We start from the raw sequence: 22,031 nt of genomic DNA, 5'->3' as shown, positions 1-22,031 counted from the left end.
TAGGTATAGGTATGATTTCGCCCTCTATTATCTCGAAACTCACAAAAGACAACCCTAAAAAGGATTCCATTTAGTCACCTTTTACGGTAATGTTAAGACAATATTCAAAATGTCATATAAAAAACAGTAAAAGAAACTGTATAAAGCAGAAGTGAAATTAACGAAACGGTATAAATGGAGAAGTTCATTTACATATAAATTAAGTCATAATGATATAAATATTTTATGAATCCCAAATACAAGCTCAATGAGGTGGGATGCTGTTTTACGAATTCTACAACTGTTTTTTTGGGTTTTTTTTTTTTTTTTTTTGCTCTAGCAGTACATATTAAGATAAAGCAGATAAAGAATGCTTTAGGTGAGTAATCATCTACTTGTTTTAAACGAACAAATTTTCAATAATTCGAGATCCAGAGTGCCCATGATTAAACGACAGCATCTACCCCATCTATATTGATCGATCAAGTACATTATTACGTTCCTTCCCTTATAACTAATCTACTTTATTAGTGCAATTCTTGTTAAACATAATTAAGTGAAATTGGAAAACAGTTTTAAATTCTGTATTTATGTCAAGTATTTGAATAGCAGATTCCAATTAGATTAATTCCTCTCGACATGAAGGATATTGCTAGAAGTCCTATTCATTTCCTTGCAATGTGCATTTCATAAGAATTCGAATCAATAGCACTTTATGACATTCACTTAAGAAAAATAATTCTATCAAAGAATGGTAATTTCAACTTTTTGAAATTCATGCATTTATATATTCATAGAAATACAAGATCGATTACATCGATAGCGCCGATAAAATGAAAGAGCCTTTTCTTATTTTGACTTTAATATTCCAAAGACATTGATAACAGTATCGAGGGTAAAGAATTAAAGGAGCCCAGCTTTGTCGTCGGTATGGAGACATCTGGCTATGATAAACCTCAGGCGAGATCTGCATCCTGGGAAATTGAAAATAGTCATCTTAGCGTGAAATTATTCTGCGATGCATGGACCAATACTCGCATAATGAAAACGCTGTGATTCATTTCATTTTTGAAAGAAATATTATTATGCGGGGTTGTACGTTACGGTGAAACAGACATGAAACAGACAGCGCGAGGAGCTCAGCGTCCCAGCGCCTGACACCGATCTCGTCATCCCAGCTTCTGTATCAACAAAGAGCGCGGGAAACTATCACACGGCTGCACTTAGCAAACTCGTGGAGGCTTCGGTCTTCATCTCGCGTCTCTCTGTGATTGATTTTTAGTTATAAAAAAGAAAGGAACAAAGCAGCTACCAAACTGATATTTTTGACATATCTGTTTTGAACCTCGTGGCGTGTATGGAGAAGGACTTGAGCCTAATGGGACTATTGGAGGGGCTGATGGAGGAGGGACATCTTGATCTCCCCACGATATACTGAGTGTATCAGTACATACACATACACACAAGGAGAGGAAGGTTGTACTTACCCCGTAATTCACTGGACTGTGTAGATAGAGTTCGCAGTGCTTTACAATGTGACGACAAATTTGGGAGAATGTTTTAATGTTCTAACAAAAGCGGATTATATTCCACGGGTCAGGTAGGTATCAATTCATATAAAAATCGATTAATTTAAAAGAAAACTCTGCTGCTGGGTTTTTATCATACGTCCACAAATATTTGCTCGTTTTAATAATTGATAGCGCTTGACGGTGATTATGAAGACACAAAGATTTATCAATTCCCCGTCAGGCTAGGATTAGTATTTGAACTTTTTAGATTTAGGTGGTAAAACTCTGCTGATTCGCGATGCTTTATTGCTGGTGGCTTGACACATGAGGCTAGCCTGAACAACTATCACTAATACGATCTAAATAACACCGCTATCTTTTTCTTCATCGGATCAAAAGAGAAACAAGTTTTTAAAAAGCTTAAAAATTAGACCTGCGAGAAAATGGTCTTAAAATCCGCATTATAATTATTTTGAGGCAATGAATTACATTTTGAAGAAAACATCCCTGCTCCATTCTGTGTCTGTCGCATTAAGTCAGATTTACGACGGAGTGAGGGGGTTGAGGCTTTGGTTATTATTTAGGATGTTCGTTTAATTAAAATGGCTCTAAACCCCTGGCTTGATAGAATTAAAACAGCAAGTTCCATTAAAATCCTACCGTGTTCAATGAAAATCAAATACAATAGACGAGCGTGCGATGTAAATTTTATTAAAAATGCACTTTCGGGTTGTTTGTTTTTTCAATGCACTGAGTAACAATAGTTAGTTAATAATCAGGTATTGCACAGTCCTGTATTATAATAAAAGGGTTCATAATTCGCTGGTAGATAAATTGGGGTCTAATCCTATCTATAACTGCAAGTATAACCAAGTGTTTAGAAAATAACATTCATATGAATTATAAATGTCAGCTAATTAGAACATTCACTTGTTATAAGCAATTTACATTCTTTAAGCCTTTAACACATATTTGCTTGCTAAAACAACATTTATGATATATAATTGAATGAGGCGTCAGTTATGCATCTAAAATTGTCAATCTTGAAAAGTTGAAAGATATAATAATATGACATATTAAATGGGCCCTCGCTAACTTTTGATAAGTATTGAAGAAAAAGAATCTCACCCGTGAAAATAAATAAATGTTTATAAAGGTTTGACTTCTCAAAATTTTTTTTTATATATTTCCTGTTGCGAAAAAAGAGTTGAGAAAGAAAACACACTTTTAAATGGATGTGCCTCTTTAATTGTTAATCTTCAAGAGTTTGGGTGCATCTTGATTTTGTTACGCATTGTGACCCCATGGTGTTCAAATTGTTCCTGCACCAACCGTGTGGTACCAGGGGGCTATGTTACATCGTTTATGATGTGAATCTCTCTGCACTGGCCCATCTGTGCCCATTAGGGCTAATTAGACAGGTTCCTATCGTCCTTCGGGACCTGTTAGGAGGGAGCAAAACTAAGCTAATCTAGAGGGAGCTTTCAAAGCCACAACTTCCCCACCCCTGCCCTCCTCCCTTATCACTTATTTTCACACATATTACAGTAGTATTTAACACCAAATATTGCTGCAAGAAAATCGACTCCAACAGGAAATCGTCTAAGGCTTCTATCATTGGGATTTCTATACGACAGAACATGATAACTATATTGGGATGTTTTATCTACACATTTATCGTAGATATAGCACATAAACATGTTTCGTTAGGGAGCAGTGCAGATGGTGCGATGGCCGGATGGGGCCAGCATGGCATGTTAGCTTTACTGGCATGTTCGCCACAACATCAAAATATTTTGATTTCTGACACCGTGAATACCAGATAAGGAGAGGTCATCAGTTCCCCTCATCTTTATATAGGGTGGTAGTTGGCCAGTTCTAGAATTATGAGAATGTGATCAATAATTTAGAAACTTTTTTACTTTAAACATCTTAATTTTAATCTTAGATTTCTTTTTCTTTTTTTATGGAAACTTGGATCATGGTTTATTTACATATGTGTAAACCCCCGATGTGTCGTAACTGGTGAATGCTATCTTCTCGGTTTTAATCTGAATACTGACATCTACGGGAACCCGTACCGAGTTGCTTCCATTCGATAACTTTTCAATGCTGTCAACCAATCCATCACCTTCAGGAGAATATTTCTACTGCGCAAAAATATTTAACGAAAACTATAGTTTAATAAATGTTTTTGAATCGCTGAAGGGTAAATGATTACTCATATAAGTTAATAATTGAAACTAATGTTATATATAATTATGATAGTTTATAACATTTAAGCAAACCCAGTGCTAGTTATTTCATTGCTGTTGCCATTGCTGCAGGATAAAATAACGACTATCATTTGTTAATATCTGTATAAATTATATGGTGGGAAGTTTGTAATCATATCGGCAAATTGTCGGCAAAGATAAACTGGCATTTAATATACTGTCGGAAATGCTCACTGTTTGGCGAATAAATCGTGTTTAGGAACAAGTGCATGAGTGGTAGCCGAGAGATTTTTTCCAACGTAGCCGAGAGATTTTTTCCAACGAAGAAAACCAATTTGAAGGCTTCGGGTGAAAGTTAACGAAAAGATAACCAGACTTTTGCAGGGTGAAGCTGGCCCTAACAGATAAATGTATGCACGTGTGTAACCTTGGAAATATAAGCACGTGGTGGTGTGGTCAATTATGCTCGGTCAGGCATGCCTCTAACACCGTCTGATATGTAGGGGAGGAAATACTGCAGGTTGATCAACTGGGGCAATGGAGTTTTGTCCATAAACACCGAAAAATAAAAGTCTTGCCCTTGGGTCTGAACCTTTCGACGGGTGGATATTTAACTGTAGGGAAGAAAGCTATACAGGTTTAAAGCTAGAAGCTTCACCAGCATTACAAAGACCATTGCAGAACCAAGATAATTGTCAGAATTTCGTGAAAACGTTTGATAATGAAAGATGAGATCGTGTAATCAAAAGTGTAACCGACCGAAAGATAACGTCCATATCTGCCAGCGCTGACGGAAGTAATGTGTTTTTGATTGGTTTTCAAATTAGTTTGATTCCTTTGTGTTTCATGGTTTGCTTTATCTGTGAGTAAGCCAAATAATCAGCAATTGATCAGTCGATAAAAACAAGTGACAGACGCGGGATGGGGAAGGGGAGGGTAAGGTGGTGGGGGAGGGTGGGGCTAGGTGGTGGGGATGGGTGAGGAATGATTCAATTCAATTCAATTCATTTTATTCACTCCAGACACACGATCTGTGTGTAACAGGAGGTCAATCGAAGAAATACATAGAGATGACAGAACAGAGATACATCAATTACATAATAATGTTCTACAAGTTTAGCAATAATACATACATTACATATATACATAACATACATCTTTACATCAATATGTAATATATTTTCGTACATACTTTACATAACTGTGTAAATACATTACATTACATATATTATACACATTACATTCATACATTATTCTTCATAACTACAAAAATGCATTACATTACATACATTATACACATTACATTCATGCATTATTCTACATAACTACATAAATATATTACATTACATACATTATACACATTACATTCATACATTATTCTACATAACTACATAAATACATTACATTACATATATTTTACACATAACATACATATATTATACACATTACATACATACATTATTCTACATAAATGCATTACATTACATATATTATACACATTACATACAAACATTACATTTATTAAAATACCTGAATACATTACATTACGATTCACACTTTTTATAATTAAACACATTACATACATATGTCACATTACATTACCGAACGATACATAGGCCTATATACAATGCATACATACACCCATATACACTACATATCCTACGGCCACGCACACATACATGTATGCAAGTATGAAATAAGTATAAACACGCGTACATATACGTAAAAATACACATACATGTATAAAAGTATGAAATAAGTGGTGGGGCTAGCTGGTGGGGAAGGGATGGGGAGGGTGGGACTGGCTGGTGGGTTAGGAGGGCAACTCACAAAATTAAGTAGCAAAGAAAATATCACCGGATGTATGACGAGTTGTGGATTCTATGGATAACTCTTACCTATCTAATATGATAAGTACAGGTTGTTGCAGACGTTATGAATTTTTTATTAGTTTAAAAGGATTTATTTGCGACATTTATGATAACGCGGTTTTACCCAATTACAAGTATTTCCCAGCTGGTACCAAGAATATTTCACTAAGTGTCTTTGGACATGTTTAATAATTTTCCTAGTCTTTTATCATGATCTATTATACCTACGTGAATATATATGTCATATTGACATTGTAAGCTAATTTTATATATATTAACTTTAAAACCGCAAATATCTTAACGAAATTTCTATATAACGTTATCTCCTAAACCAAATGCCCATTGCCCTGCCGCGAGGTCACTGCTTTCATGATCATATGGTCAAAGTTCAAGTAGCAGCGAATGTTCTGATAAATGATTGCGAACGCAGTGAAGCGTATAGAATGAAAGTAACACTGATTTATTCTGTCAATAAAATTACTTTTCTAGTCACAAAATATAACTTTAATATAGAAAAAAAATCTAAGACAACCATAATTTCCAGCAAAAAATTATTGGTTTTTAAATTTATACGTTTTATAATGTAATTAGAAATGTTGTTTGAAAATTATCCTTCATTTCATAAACAAAAATCATTTCATTAACAAAATAGTTTAACAAACAAACTATGGAGAACAATTAAAAAAATATATCTATCAGCAATAAAAAGACAGTTTAGCATTACATACACCTATACACTCCATAACCTTTTCCCAAAATGTACGTTTATGTTCCCTAAAGTATGGCACAAAAGGCAAAATAAATCTAGAGCTCCATATAAGTCTCTATTTCCAGTGTCCCGGTACGTGGCGTCTAATTTCAGAAAGCACTACGGGGCTTGAAGTGTTGTAGATCGCGATGTGACCTTTGAAAGAACTATTTAGAAAATAAGGATTTGCCTACTAAAGTACCTATCCTAATATTGTTCCGAAAGCGGAAACAAATCAATTGATTAACTTAGATATCTAAATGTGCAGACAGGTCAACTCCGCATCTAAGTACATGCGCATTAGAACAATTCAAAGTTTGTTTTAATTTGCCTCACTCTAAGTACGGAATCCTACACCTAACTCTCTCGATGTTACTTATGTATAGTATTGAGGATGGACTGACATTATACTTTAAATTGATATTGATTTCGCATTAGCTAAAGATGTTTATTTCTTATGAATTAATAACAACCAGTGATTTAATTATTCAACATCTTGAATAACGACGAATTGCTGCTATCTCCTTAGACCTGCAGTGCATCAGTCTCTATTATAATAGTTTCTGTCAAATTTTTGGTAATAAGCCTGACGACTTAACAGCCGCAAAAAAGTAGTGGGATTTGGCAATTATATGTATCAGTTTCTATTATAATGGTTCCTGTCAAACTATGGAAAAAATAGTGGGACTTGGCAATTATATGTATCAGTTTCTATTATAATAGTTCCTGTCAATTTATGGAAAAAAAAGTAGTGGGACTTGGCAATTATATGTATCAGTTTCTATTATAATGGTTCCTGTCAAACTATGGAAAAAATAGTGGGACTTGGCAATTATATGTATCAGTTTCTATTATAATGGTTCCTGTCAAACTATGGAAAAAATAGTGGGACTTGGCAATTATATGTATCAGTTTCTATTATTTTAGTTCCTGTCAATTTATGGGAAAAAAAGTGGTGGGACTTGGCAATTATATGTATCAGTTTCTATTATTTTAGTTCCTGTCAATTTATGGGGAAAAAAAGTAGTGGGACTTGGCAATTATATGTATCAGTTTCTATTATTTTAGTTCCTGTCAATTTATGGGAAAAAAAGTAGTGGGACTTGGCAATTATATGTATCAGTTTCTATTATAATAGTTCCTGTCAATTTATGGGAAAAAAAGTAGTGGGACTTGGGAAATACATGTATCAGTTTCTATTATAATGGTTCCTGTCAAACTATGGAAAAAATAGTGGGACTTGGCAACTATATGTATTGCGTAAAGGATTTTTTTTTGTAATAAAAATAATGACAAGTATGTTAGCTATACGTATCGAGAAATTGGAACTGTCTCTTTACCGAAGGTACAGCGCTGCGCTTGGTCTTTCTATCTTAACGACCGGTTAGTTACATGTTTAGGATAGAAACAGCAGGGAAGTGTTTCTGTCTGCCTGCTACCGAAAAATCTTTAAATTTCCGCCCGATCTTTCTCGTTTGATCGACCTCTTTGTATCCGCTCGGATTGATCTAGCTTGACGTGTCAGACTGTTCTGTTAATGATATAAATAATGTAGTTTACTGGTGTCACGACATGGATGTAGGTAATTCTAGACCTCCCATGTTATCTGGGGTTGGGAAGGACTTGGTGGGCCGGGACGGGTGTGGACAGGAAGGAGAAGAAGGGGTACCTAAGGGTCTGAATACGATATTTTGGGATGAGGGTCTATTGGAAGGATGACGGGTGTCGTTGGCAGGTTCGGAAAGGTTTAGTTTGACGTCCTATCAACAGTCAGGGTCATTTAATGACGTGTCAGGATTGGGGAGAGTCGTAAAGCCAAAGTAGCCAAAGAAAAATTACTGGCTATCAGTCAGCACCTTGAAACTGCCAATATGGGATTTGAACTTATGACCCAAAGATGAAGAGCTTGTGTTAATACTCCCATTTGTTCATCGCGCCAATGGTAGTGGAAGATATGAGGAACAGAGGGGACCTTTGGTGCCTGGATAGGATTTGGAGTTGGAGTGTTGGTTGATCGGAATGAAGAGGTAAATGGGACATAGTAGGTATTAGGTCAGATAGAGAAAGGATATGGGATACGGTACCGTAAGGTGGAGGGGGGAGGATATGAATCATTGGATTGATGTTATACAGAAAAGAAAGGTCGATTCAAAATGGGAAGTACAGATTCGACGGGGCCATCAGAAAGGTATTGAGACAGGGACCTTAGAGGAAGAAAAAGTAAACATATCGAGATCAATAAGAGGCCACAGCATTGGAAGGTCCGGTATGTGTGTTTTGGATCGAGAGGAATAGAGCAAATTGTGCAAGATGTAAGAGCCAAGTCCGAATTTGCATATTACAGAGTTATCTGCACTTGCGGATAGGTATTGATTGTGACGTCATGTGTTTGTGAGCGTAACGTCATATTTTCTGAGAAAATGACGTGAATTGCGCTCACAAAATAATGACGTAACAATCGATACCTACCCGCAAGGGAGCTAACTCTGTAATATGCAAATACGCAAAAGGCAAGGTGTAAGAGTGTAGAGGAAAGGACGGATGTTAAAAATCCATGTCCTCATTTTGTTAATCAGATATCCGAAGGCAAGGGTGGGCTTCAGATGAGTATGTGACATCAATGACTGTTGAATATTACAAAAAAGGTTAAAATGAAAGGTGTTAAAATTTGAAAATAGTTTTATTAATAATTGACAAATTCATAACATAAAGGATATATTACCTATACACATTTACTCCTTTCTGTACCTCGTGTTACTACGTGGTGCAGTATGTGACACCACAGCTGATACACCCGCCATCATCTCATGGCCCCTATTATTTCACTGTTTCTACTTGCAGATGACATACGTGGATGTTGTTACAACTGAACCTTAATTAAATGTAAATATTTTCCATCATACATCTTTTTACTTATCATCCTTGGGCAGTATACGTGTATGAACTTGTAATTTTTACCTGTACTGAACTTTCTTAATATGAACCGTAGCGCACCACACAATACTTTCATACAATTATATATCTATTATGAGATGCTATCAAGCATTTGGACATCTTATTGCAGTTTCGATATGATTATGGTTAATTTGTCATGAAACACGTTTTCATTTTGTTCCAGAAAAACAAAGTACATTCAATATGTAACATATTTTGTTGGGTTTTTTTCGAACAAATACCGAATTTTGATCCTTTTACAATGTCTGTCTATTCTCTCGTTTCATTTAGCATTGTTGACTGACATAGCGACAGAATGAACAATAGGTACCAGTTATCAGCTGGTCTTTAACAACAAGGAGCGATTTAACAGTAGCAAAATTGATATTGGTCCGTTTCATTACTGACATGTCTATATTTTCGTCAAACCTAATATGGTTGCCATATTTGGGATATTTGTCCTGGATATCCCTAGTGTGCCACTAGTGTCCAATGTCAAATCCCTGTTTTTATTTTGTTTCCGGTTTTGTATATTCTTGTTAACCAACTTACACCACATCACTTGGATATCATTTAGGGATATTATCATTACAGGCCAACTATCTACATACCTATCGGTCTGCATTGACGCTCGGAACCATGTTTTATCTGAACCCATTTAAGTGCACTTCTCCACTTAATCCATTTTAATGGACTTGCACTAGACGTAGAACCAGTATACTATATATAAATGTGCGTTAATTGGCATCCAACGACATACGCTAACCATCGTGTACCATGTTGGGTATGGACTCACAAAGATCTCTACTCCACATTTCTTGTTTCTGACAAGTTCAATATGTTCACATTACATATACAGACTTACCGACACGTACCAACACGTTGTTTATTGTTTATCATGATTGATTCCCGTGTCCATTATGTGCCTCCAATAGTAAAAGCACTAATCAATCCCTCTTGATATATTTTTGGGTATATCGTGATATGTTATATGTTGAAAAGTTCAACCTGTAAATGCTACTTTTAATACATTATACAATGGTTTCATTAACACAATCAAACGAGATAATTCTGATTAACTGCCGTCTTCATGTTGCATATACTCAAAATATTAGAAAACGATTAACGGTATCTTTTCTGACACCATGAGTTCATTTGACCTAAATTGATATGATCTGATAACTGATGGACATCGCTGTGGCCTAGATTTGCACGGCGGGAGTCCCGTGACTAGATTGGTATGACGAATGTCGCTGTGACCTAGATTATTTCATGTTGAGTGTATTTTTCAAATAGATTCTATTGACGGGTGTCTCTGTGGAGGGTGACTCCCTGACCTAGATTTGTATGGTGGGTGTTGCTGTGACCTAAATCCGTATGGTGGGTGTGCTGTGACCTAGATTTGTATGATGGGTTTGGTGACCTAGATTTGTATGATGGGTGTTGGTGACTTAAATTTATATGGTGGGTGTTGGTGACCTAGATTTGTATGATGGGTGTTGGTGACCTAGATTTGTATGGTGGGTGTTGGTGACCTAGATTTGTATGATGGGTGTTGGTGACCTAGATTTGTATGGTGGGTGTTGGTGACCTAGATTTGTATGATGGGTGTTTTTAGGGGGCTATATCCTCTGTGTGATAAACTAAAAATAACGACGTACCATAAGTGATCTACATCTACTCGTAACAATGCTAAATAATGATCTGTGTCGCTGAATTCACACTCTCTCCCACTGTATGTACTTGAAACAGGATGTAATTTAAACCCCCCGTTTAACTATCACTTGTGTCATTTACCTCTGGGAGTTTGTACAGAGTGACTGTATCTTACAGATGGACTGGTATCTACCGGGATGTGTTTAAACTACGTGTTTTCTCTGTGACTGTTTACTTTGGAGAATAGTGTTGATATTGGTCTCACCACATCTTGATGCGTGAGTATGTAGATGTTTGAATAGTTTTCATTCCGTCCCTATTCATAGTGATCATCATTTGAGTCCGTTCTATAGGTAAATGAACGAATTGGATAAGGTGATATTGATTTATACGTAAATTATCAAGTGTCGCTTTCAGGTAAATAATCAGGACTATACTAGCTGTATGTTTAGTACCCCACCTCATTTCACCCTAGTAATCTCCTATCAGCCCCTTTGTCCTAAACGTGGTGATTTCTATAGACCTACCCACACGTGCCGTTTTACCTAGACCGTATTACACACAGCTTTCATTTAATTAATCATCATTTTATAAAAACATGTACATGTCTTGTCCTTAATCCGAGAGTCGAACTGGCTATCGATAATATATGGACAGATAATCGGCAAATTAATTAACATCTGAATCATGATCTCATATCATGTCATGACAAAAGTACAATATTATACAAAAGTGTAATATTTTATTAGGTCAAAACTTTTAATATGATAAAATTAATATTTCATCCACTATATTATCCACAAAAAAACCTAATCTACTTGAGTTTATATGCTGACTGCTACGTCGCTTGAGATAGTTATTTTAAAACATCTTAGCGAATACGACGTAAGCCTAACTCTATAACGTTAATTGATGGCGTAAACATTGTAACGTCTGTTCTCAAGCGTTATTTAAAGTTTAAAATTCCAATATTATGTTTTATGAGGCGTGTTGAGATATAGTACCGAGCCTATAAGCCACATACCTTATCAAATAAACACTTACCTGTGCGGTGCAGGTAAAACCAATGTGTCTTAGTTAACTCGTGTTTACAACTACTTCCGAGGAGGGTGCGTCAACAAGATTTCAAACTACTACACGCGTGCTGTCGAATTTCCTATTTATCAGAGATCAGTTCTGACCAACGTCACTGACCCGTTTATTTTAACATATAAACATTATAAATTGAACATTATAATAAATCTGCCAACATATATTATATTTCAGGTAGTTAAATAAATAATTTCTAAATCGTGCAGATTTATATGTAATGACAAATCATGCACATGGGCCTAAATAATTGGTAAAAATGACGTCACGCTGGCGCGTCATGATTCAAACGTTTTTTAAATTCTTTCAAGATGGGGATCGCAGTCTCAATAAATTTGTCTTTAAATGAAAATATCATTCACATGTCTGCCTAATCAATTTTACATTGAGCCTCTTTAAAACCATTAGCGGGGTATTAGGATGTTACCGTAGGATTGAGGGACGGGGAGAGGAGGTAACGGGACTTTATGGCATGCTCTTTGATTTTCTTCCATTAAAGGATGAGAGTTCATCTTGTGAAACCGAGAGTGATAAACAGTGCTAATGGACTAACCTTAAAAATGTGAGCGATTTGTAATCGGGGAAAGGGCATAAATCTCGTATTAAAAATCACAGTCGGTGTTGCATTTGTGATATCGCCTAGAGCTACATGTAGTTTTCAAAGTATCCTTTGAGCCTAACACCCTGATCGGACATATCCATCGATACTATTTTCCTTATTTAAACAATGATACATACCACAGTATATATACGCATAGAGTTACACACAAGTTCCTATTTTCAAAAGATTTTACTACAGAATTATTATAAAATTTACTTAAAATAATATTATGTGAATTGTTTAATCTGTATTAGATATCTAAATCATCATGTATAATATGTTTATTGTGTTACAAAGTTAGGAGACGGCTGTTTAGGTTGGTATAACCTGAGCCTTTTGTGTTTAACAGTAAAATATGTTTAAAGAGAAGTCCTACATTTGTATGTTATGGAATATAGTGGAAACAGTTTCCTCCAATTAATAATATTAAACGTGTCCTTCGTTGCACGCCTAACTTTGGAACCCAACCACCCACAAAAACAATATATACAGAAGTTACTTGATAAGTTATCTCTAAAGATAAGGCATCAATAATATATGGGAGGTTCTTTGAAATTTCTTCCTTATTTCTCGATCTACTTGTGCCAGCTACTTTACTTATGGACTTGACAATAAATCTGCACGCGAGTTTCAACATCTTGCCATGTAAACACGCATGTACTGATGCCACATCTAAATGGGTTTCCCATTTTTGTACTGAAGAAGTACGTAGAAATGTTGTCCCTTTCGTGCCTAAGAAAACAACACGTATACATAAAGCTGAAAATCTACCACACCGAATCGATGTAGACTTATCATGTTGTCTTACCATAACTTACATGGAAGATGGAAGATGAAGTTTGAGTAGAAAATGTTGCGGAAAAAATGGTTTACTGCATTACTGTTAACTCTTTCCAAATATCTAATTAGGGCCATGATAATGCATTCTTTATCACTACATCATGACCATTCTGGTATCATGGTTCAGTTCCCTCGCCTCGCATTGTCACTTCTTATACCATTATAATACTGTCTCATTTTAGAGATGTGGTAACATCTAGCTAAAGGTTTATTTTGGTTTCATCAACTAGCTGAATACTCGATTTCTGTATCCCATTGCGTTCATACCACCTTTAACGGAATCAAAACACTGTTCAATCTCTATGAGGAGTGTGTCAACTGAATAAGCAATGTTTCTACTGAATAAGGAGTGTGTCTACTGAATAAGGAGTGTGTCTACTGAATAAGGAGTGGGTTTACTGAATAAGCAGTATGTCAACTGAATAAGGAGTGTGTCAACTGAAGAAGGAGTGTGTCAATTGAATAAGTAGTATGGCAGCAGAATAAGTTGTGTTTCAACTAAATAAGCAGTGTGTCAATTGAATAAGCAGTTTATCAACTGAATAAGGAGTGTGCCGACTGAATAAGCAGTGTGTCAACTGAATAAGCAGTGTGTCAACTGGATAAGCAGCGTGTCAACTGAATAAGCAATTATCAATTCTTTTATTCCATGCCCCTGTGATATAAAACAATAGATTATAAAAAAAATTACATATTGTTTTGTAACGGAAATGCAAGCACTTTCAACTTTTCATCCGGAATAGAATTACAACTTTCCGCGAATCCTCCAGTTCCGGATAATCCAGGAGGCTACTTCGTGTAATATGCACGTCTGTTATAGTACGCATGAACTTATAAACATCACCAGACAATCCTACACCATTATGTCGGAATGAAACGTAATACATGTCTTTTGATTGCGAATTGATATTTTTGTTCTGGACTATTTGATATTTATTGAAAACATCAAATATCGTGAGCATATCAAATATGTGTTTGCATCGTTCGTAGTGATATCTCCCACTGCGCCGCCGTGAAACATTTAGTGACATTTTAACCGAGATGGCGAAAACGGCGTAGGATGAAGAGTGAACTAATATGATTAAACAAATATATCACTGAAACACTGGGTGTAGCCGGGTGCCACCCTGTCTATTTTACAGTCAGAACAGAGCTTTTCATTCATACACCAGCGATATGTTGGTAGAAACCGACATCTGACTGAAATTGAACGTGACATTTTGATAACATCACACCACTGCAACAAATTGCTTTTCCCATAAAATCCCCGGAGAATCGAACGAAAAAATAAACTTACACCAGAATGATATACGAATGCATTTTTATTGTTTTTATAAAATATGCATTCCATGTTCTTTACAACAGCTGACAGAGTAAGTTTGCTTTGTAACACTTTAAGTATTTGTCATTATAGGTGATCCCTTAGAATTACCTTAGCCTGGTGCTACTCCGACTGTCTAATTCAACATCATCATATAGATTTACATAAGTCATTGGAGTCTTAACACGTCGACTTGAAAACAGACAAATTGGAATTAGTTAGACCTACATTATGCATATATTTGGACATATCCTGACATATAACACACATAGAACTAAGGTTCATCTTATTTTATTCTAGACCACTAAATCGTCAGAGGTTGTTTGGACATTATAGGGTGTGAGGATATGTCAAATATCCACTAATGTCTTATCTCGTTTTATGATACCTTTTCAAACATTGATGCAAGTCGATATTATATCGAACTTCCAGTTATGAAAAACTTCCTAAAATGCGATCACTTCCTTGCATATCTGAATGTTATCAAATCGCGCGAATGACATTATCATTTATCTACGAAATTATTCGTGTTTTCACCATGGCCAATTCTGTTGATCAACACATATTACAAAGCGAAAGACTGTTTCTCCGATCAGTAAATCATGCAATTTCTAAATATATAGGAAATGCTGTACACGTGGCACGGTGACATACATATCATCTACAGCAAACATCAACATATTAACACATCTAATAGCCGGAACGATAAAGCGATCATCAATATCCGGAAAATCACACGCTGGTCGTGTCTCACTTAAAGCAACCTCATCAATATTCATGATATAAAAACAAACAACTTTTATTGAACTGTCATCACCTCCAAATGAATTTTCAGTTAAAAGTGTTTATTCTGATGTCTAATTTGCGTTTTCTATAGAGGGATGTTATTTCGCGTGCGCCACACTTGCACACTTTTATGATTAAATAGTTGAGTGTTAATATGATCAAAATTTGACACCATCCAATACAAAGACGAATGAGTCATTCTAACTTTGATGGTTATTAAATCGTTTTAATTGATTCGCTCGCGTTTCGCTTGATTATTCAGTTTTTTTATGACTGTGAGCATGTTTAATATCGGGGTCAAGGGGCATTACATTGACAGATGCAGAAAATCGATATACGCTTTTCGCGATCATATTTCATACAAAGGGTCGTCGATTAATGTTGTACCAACAAGTTGTGATTCAACTTGCAGAAACACGTAAGGTTTTAAAATAGCAATTAAATGACTAACATACAAATGAAGAATTGTCAATTGTTTATAATGCATCATTGGATAATTTAGATAACGGAAAATAGTACAAAATATTTGACATATTAAGATTGTTTCACTTAAACAGTACTAATATCGCACCACCGTTAACGCTGATGAGGTGGCTTCAGAAACGTAAACATTTTGTTCACGCGTCCCGAACTTATTGGATTAGCACACTTCCGATACAAACCACGCTGTGTCTTCTTCACATTACGATTCTGTAATCAGTTTTAAATCTCTAGTGAGATTCCACGAACAATTTTATCTTATATCACAAATCAGTATCGAAAGTCTACGATTACAGATCTGGTTAGAATTAAAATAACGTTTCATGTAACAAGAGTCAAAAGCGGAAAATTAATCTAAAGAAATCACAAATAAAAAAAGTTTATTTCACGACGATTAATACTTGATAAAGTTTGTCTATGATACATGATAGTGAAAGCTGACATGCCAAATCAATACTCTCCGACCGAAGGAGAAATCATTTGGAACTTCGCGGGATTACCTTCAACTGTTTCTCTTTTATTGATGACTACATGAAACATTCCTAATATAGAACATTACGGTTACATAAGTAATCGAAAAATCGTCCACCAAAATTGTCGTCTAAAATTAATGCTTCGGAGACGTTATTCCTGTTTTGCTAACAGCTTTTCTATATGAAAATAATTTATGTTTTCATTCTTACAGAATGGCGTGGCTGATTCATCTGGTGGTCCAACTGTCCATTTTGGTGACGTCATGCTGGTGTGTAGATTACACGTGCCCGGAGGAATGTACGTGCTCCCGTCGTGATACCCCGGACCTTATCGTTGACGTCTTCTGTTCCCTGTCAACTGTCCATGGCGACAATAACTTCGCTCTCTTCCGAACGTCAGTTAATAGTACGCTATACATTGAATGCGATCCAATACTACACTCCCATCTGAGAAGTCATATGTTCCAAGATCTTCATACATTTTCATCGCTCACTTTTGAAAATTGCAAATTTGATCACATTCCGAAAGATCTTTTTGCTGGCATGACATCACTAAAAATTCTGAATGTGATTAATGCAAGACGTTTGACCTTTGATCCGGAAGCGTTTCTAAGTTGTCCGTCATTAAAACGCTTAACAGTAGTAGCATCTGAAGTTTCAATAATGCCAAGCCTCTGTGAGAATAAGGATCTGGTTTACGTGAACCTCACCAACAACAAAATTCAGTCTTTTACTGATGCTGGCCTTTCATGTGAAAACAACACTCTTCTGAGTCTCTCTAGAATCATCATGCCATTTAATGAGTTTGAATACCTTGGAAACGAACTTTCATCTACCGCTCCAAATTTGTGGGAACTTGGAATTAGTGACAATTACATAAATGTGATTCATCGCGATGCATTTTGGGCTCTGCGTGATCTTGGTTGGTTAGATCTTTCCTCTAACCGTCTTCGACGACTCCCGCCATATCTCCTGCGTAAACAGGAAAATCTACAGATCATAGCACTGAATGAGAACAGTTTAGGTCGAGTTCCGGAAGGCTTCTTTGGATATTCAACAAAGCTCCGTGTAGTTGCGCTAGGAGATTGCAACATGGATGACCGAATATGGACAGAATTATGGCCCCTTCGAGAAATGACCGAGCTACAGCTACAAAATAATAACATCAGCAAACTAAACAGAGAATCTCTCTTAAGATTCGAAAAACTCTTTTATCTCGATTTGTCCGGAAATCGAATTCGACATCTAAGTGAGGGTTTCTTCGAGAAACAATTACAACTTGAAAAGTTGAAACTTGGAAATAACAAAATTGAAAGCATCGATAGATATGCTTTTGAAGGCTTAACATCTCTCCTGGAATTGGACCTTCGGAAAAATAACATCAGCCAAGCTGACAATGAATCCCTACTTCCGCTTAAGTCTGTGTTACAGCTCAACGTTTCGTTTAACTTCCTGTCTGAAATACCGTGTCTTAAAAATTTGGAACACATCAGTCTTCTTGACTTCCGGTTTAACCGGATCGACACGTTGGAACTGAGTACATTTGAAGGATTGTCTACACTGAAAGGTATTAGCCTCGCTTTCAATAACATACGCGTTATACCACGTGGTGTGTTCAACAAGCCGCCATTGCTCCAGATTCTAAACCTAGCATACAATGACATCGACGTTATTGAAGATGACGCATTTCACGGCGCGAGTGAACTTCGATGGATGTTCCTTGAGCACAACAACATAAGTGACGTCACATGGGCTTTTAGTTCTCTTCTTTCCCTCCTCCATCTTGACCTTAGCCATAATTCCATCCACAATTCTATAAACGGAGAACTATTCCCCAAATCTCTACAAGAAATCAACCTGTCGAAGAATCAAATCACTAGTGTTGCTGACTATGCTTTTTACAATTTCAAGAGTTTAAGAAAAGTTGATATCCGCTATAATTTGATACAAACTTTGAAATCGTTGTCTATTTCAGTATCACCCGCTTTACAAGGTACTCCTCCGACATTTTATATCGCCGGCAACCCTTTTGTGTGTGACTGTAAACTTCAGTGGCTTAGAAAGAAAATGGACGACAGTCGACCATCTTACGGACAGCCGATAATCTACGATACTGATGTTATCTTGTGTAGAAAGGGATTCCAAGCTAATGCCAAGTTTCTCTACAAACTAGAGCCAAACAACATGTTATGTGATTACCAGGAAGAATGTCTTATGTCAAAATGTCGATGTTGTGAGTACCAGGGATGTGTTTGTAGGTTCGTTTGTCCGCATCATTGCACGTGCTACCGGAGCCTTGACCATAGTACAACTAATTTTGTTAAATGCTCGCGAGGTAATCTTACAGTCATACCGATGCATATTCCAAGCGTTTCGACACAATTCTGGCTTGACGGCAATAATTTCTCGAGTCTCCATAAATTTGGATTCCTTGGACTGGAGTTCCTTAGAATACTCTATCTCAACAGTAGCGGTATTGACTTTATCCAGAACCGTAGTTTTGTGGGGCTAAAATCAATCAAAGTGTTAAACCTCAATGATAACCTGCTGGAAGAACTACTGTATGGCATGTTTTATGGGTTAGAAAACCTTATAGAACTAAACCTAGAGAACAACAGGATCGCCTTCATCGATTATTCCGTGTTTGAACACACTCCAAATATCCAGAGACTTTACCTAGCGAATAACGAGCTGAAATTTATTGTTGACGCAACCCTTTCAAATCCCACGTGGCAACAGCTGACTTTGGCGGGAAATCCTTGGTCATGTGACTGTAACTTTCTGTCAACAGTATTATATAATTCCATTACGATTGTCGAGAAAATTGTCGACCGGAGGGAATTAGAATGTATAGCAGACAACACTGCTGTTGAAAACACATACGGCTATAATAACAGTCCTGGCAGACTTGTCAGATTCGATGATATTGATATGGAGACAATGTGTCCAAATATGACGTTAGTGATAAGAAACATGACGCGTGAGAGCGTGACTCGCGTCCTTGACCGAACCGACAATCTCCCGCTCATTTTTGCGATCATTGCAATAGTAGTTGTAGTGGTCATTCTTGCGCTGGTGTTTTGGAATAAAAATATCATCCAAGTAATTTGTTTCGCAAAACTTGGATGCCGAATGTCTCACGAAAAATCAGATACAAATCTGATATACGATGCTTTTATCTCATACAGCCACAAAGACGAAGATTTTGTGGTTCGAGAACTTGTTCCAAGACTTGAAGATGTCGATCACCGATTCAAACTTTGTGTCCATTACCGTGACTTCCCTATCGGGGCTTCCATATCGGAAACAATTGTAAGTAGTGTGCAATGTAGCAGAAGAACGATTCTCATCATGTCTGATAATTTCCTGAAGAGTGAATGGTGTCAGTACGAATTCCAAACAGCTCATCACCATGTCTTAAAAGACAAAACAAATAGACTAATAATTATCTTACTTAGCGATATTAATGTGAATGAAATGAGTAGCGACCTGAAACTATACTTACAAACACGGACGTATGTAAAATACAGTGACCCTTGGTTCTGGGAGAAATTGTATTTCGCAATGCCGGATATTAAACATCGTGTCATTCCAGTGGACCGTATTTTAGATATCAGACCGGAAGTAGGTATCGGTAACACTTCTGGTTCTGGTCTCCCGGACGATGAGGGGTACGAAACCCCAATATCACGTGTTTCTAGTGTCCATCGCCACACGTGTGACTTCGGCCACGATGCTGAAGCATTAGCAAACTTTAATATTTATGAAGAAATCCATCCAATCGACAAAACAGAGAAACAAATGGCTTAAGAGCGTATAACATACATGTATATATGTTTAATTGAATTATCATTTCAAATGAGATTGATGGACTGCGGTTCACCAAGACCAATCAAAATTTTATAAATGTTTACACCAATCACATTTGGAATGAATGTCAATAAGCGATTTAATTTATCATGTTACCATCATTTTAAGTATTATCAAGGTTGCAGTTTTCACAGATAGTGTAATACATTTATGGAATGTCTTTTGACGTCATATCCCTGTGTCCATGTAAATATTGTATGACGTCATACACAGTGGCGATAAGCACCGGATGTAAAACTCAAAATTAAAGCAAAAACGAAATCAACGCATAATACTATAATGATGTAATGACTATATTTATCAAACATTTATTTTATACTTATCTGTGATAAACATATATGATATATCTAGTGTCCAGTGCTTCGCCAGTAACTACATTGATGCAGTACGATTTACTCATAGACGTTGTGAGATTATGAAATAATTATTTTTGGTATTTCTACAGAAATGTATCTAATGAAACTCATATACTCAAAAGATCATGCCATTGTGGAAGCAGTAGAATCTCGCTTGTATTGCCACTAGTTTTGGTGGGAATATGATAATAAAAACAGATCCTTTTTGACTGATGAGCTTGCTTCCCAACGGTTAAGCCATTCTCAAGCGTCTGATTGAACGAGACTTTTGCAACGTTCATCTGATTGGCGGGATTGTGTGCTGTTTTTATAACATATGTGTACTATATTTTGAAAACGCTATGATATTTGATAAATTCAAATAGAACATTGTGTGTTAAAGTATTCTCACAGAATCTTGTTAATTAATTCAATTACGAATTTCATGAAAACTTATTTTCATAAAGACTCTTTAGCTGGTATAACAAAATTATTGACTGACAGACGTCAGAAAATTTTATTTTGAAATAGGATTGATTCGATTGATTCTAATTATAATAGTATAAAATGTTATTACCCATATCTCGTGGGTAGTCCTGAGACGTTGTGAAAACTTCCTCTAAATGTCTAGCTTTAAGCACACCAATATCCTCATCTACTTTTCTGCATTTACCTGTAAAAAACATTTCAATGTGATAACCTTCAAACTGCTGAGCATATCTGTGCACACATTTACAATTGACATGTGTAGCGATTTCTGTAAGGGATTCATTTCGTTTTTTTTTTCTTTAACATTAATTCCTGATTTGACAATCAATGGACAAAGCAAACAAAAAATCGAAGTGATTGTCGATATTAGAAACTAAAATCGATTTTTTTTATGTGACGTGATATTTTCTTTTTAAACATATTTCTGTTATTATATTAAATTAAATTGCTAAATTTTATATAAAGAGATTCTTTTTTTATTTGTAATTTGTTGAAAATAATAACATGTTTAACTCGATTAAGATGAATACGAGTGTATCTCCCAACAAGGATATCGACTGTGACGGATGTCGAGGCTCTTGGCTACTAAAATACTCTCTTTGACGAGAATGCAATGTAATAATTTAAATGGATATGAAAAGACACAAGACTGCTCAAGGCTTTATCGATCGAGAGTTTTACAGAGCTCCTAGAAGGAATGGAATTGTCATTATATTAAATGTGTCAAGTGGAAATATTCGTTATATAATTTTTGAATATTCCATATCCAAAATGATTCATGCGAGCATGAATCCCAATTAATTTTTAGATGGGATTAAAAATCTATACAGAA

General features: G+C 36.0%; 1 protein-coding gene and 1 long non-coding RNA gene across 4 annotated transcripts in view; one reads left to right on the top strand and one right to left on the bottom strand.

Moving 5' to 3' along the window:
• LOC138334987 (uncharacterized) overlaps positions 1 to 12,115 on the bottom strand; it is a 19,172-nt gene extending 7,057 nt beyond the window's left edge. Inside the window, exon 1 of the long non-coding RNA XR_011210218.1 lies at positions 11,960 to 12,115. This is a non-coding gene — a long non-coding RNA (uncharacterized lncRNA). The remainder of the gene's footprint in view (positions 1 to 11,959) is intronic.
• On the top strand, positions 1,114 to 22,031 carry LOC138334968 (toll-like receptor Tollo). Of its 3 annotated transcripts, none has more exons than XM_069283855.1 (2): positions 1,114 to 1,579; positions 16,718 to 22,031. In XM_069283855.1, exon 2 carries the CDS (start codon positions 16,719 to 16,721, stop codon positions 20,313 to 20,315), a length of 3,597 nt encoding a protein of 1,198 aa, XP_069139956.1. In that variant the 5' UTR covers positions 1,114 to 1,579; position 16,718; the 3' UTR covers positions 20,316 to 22,031. The 3 variants fall into 3 exon arrangements, with proteins under 3 accessions (XP_069139956.1, XP_069139964.1, XP_069139950.1); XM_069283863.1 differs by lacking the exon at positions 1,114 to 1,579 and adding an exon at positions 11,059 to 11,193; XM_069283849.1 differs by lacking the exon at positions 1,114 to 1,579 and adding an exon at positions 11,067 to 11,197.

The sequence above is a fragment of the Argopecten irradians genome, chromosome 1 (genome assembly GCF_041381155.1).
Source record: "Argopecten irradians isolate NY chromosome 1, Ai_NY, whole genome shotgun sequence".
Taxonomy (NCBI): domain Eukaryota; kingdom Metazoa; phylum Mollusca; class Bivalvia; order Pectinida; family Pectinidae; genus Argopecten; species Argopecten irradians.
Note: the sequence above shows the minus strand (reverse complement) of the source record. Positions and strands in the feature narration are given on the sequence as shown.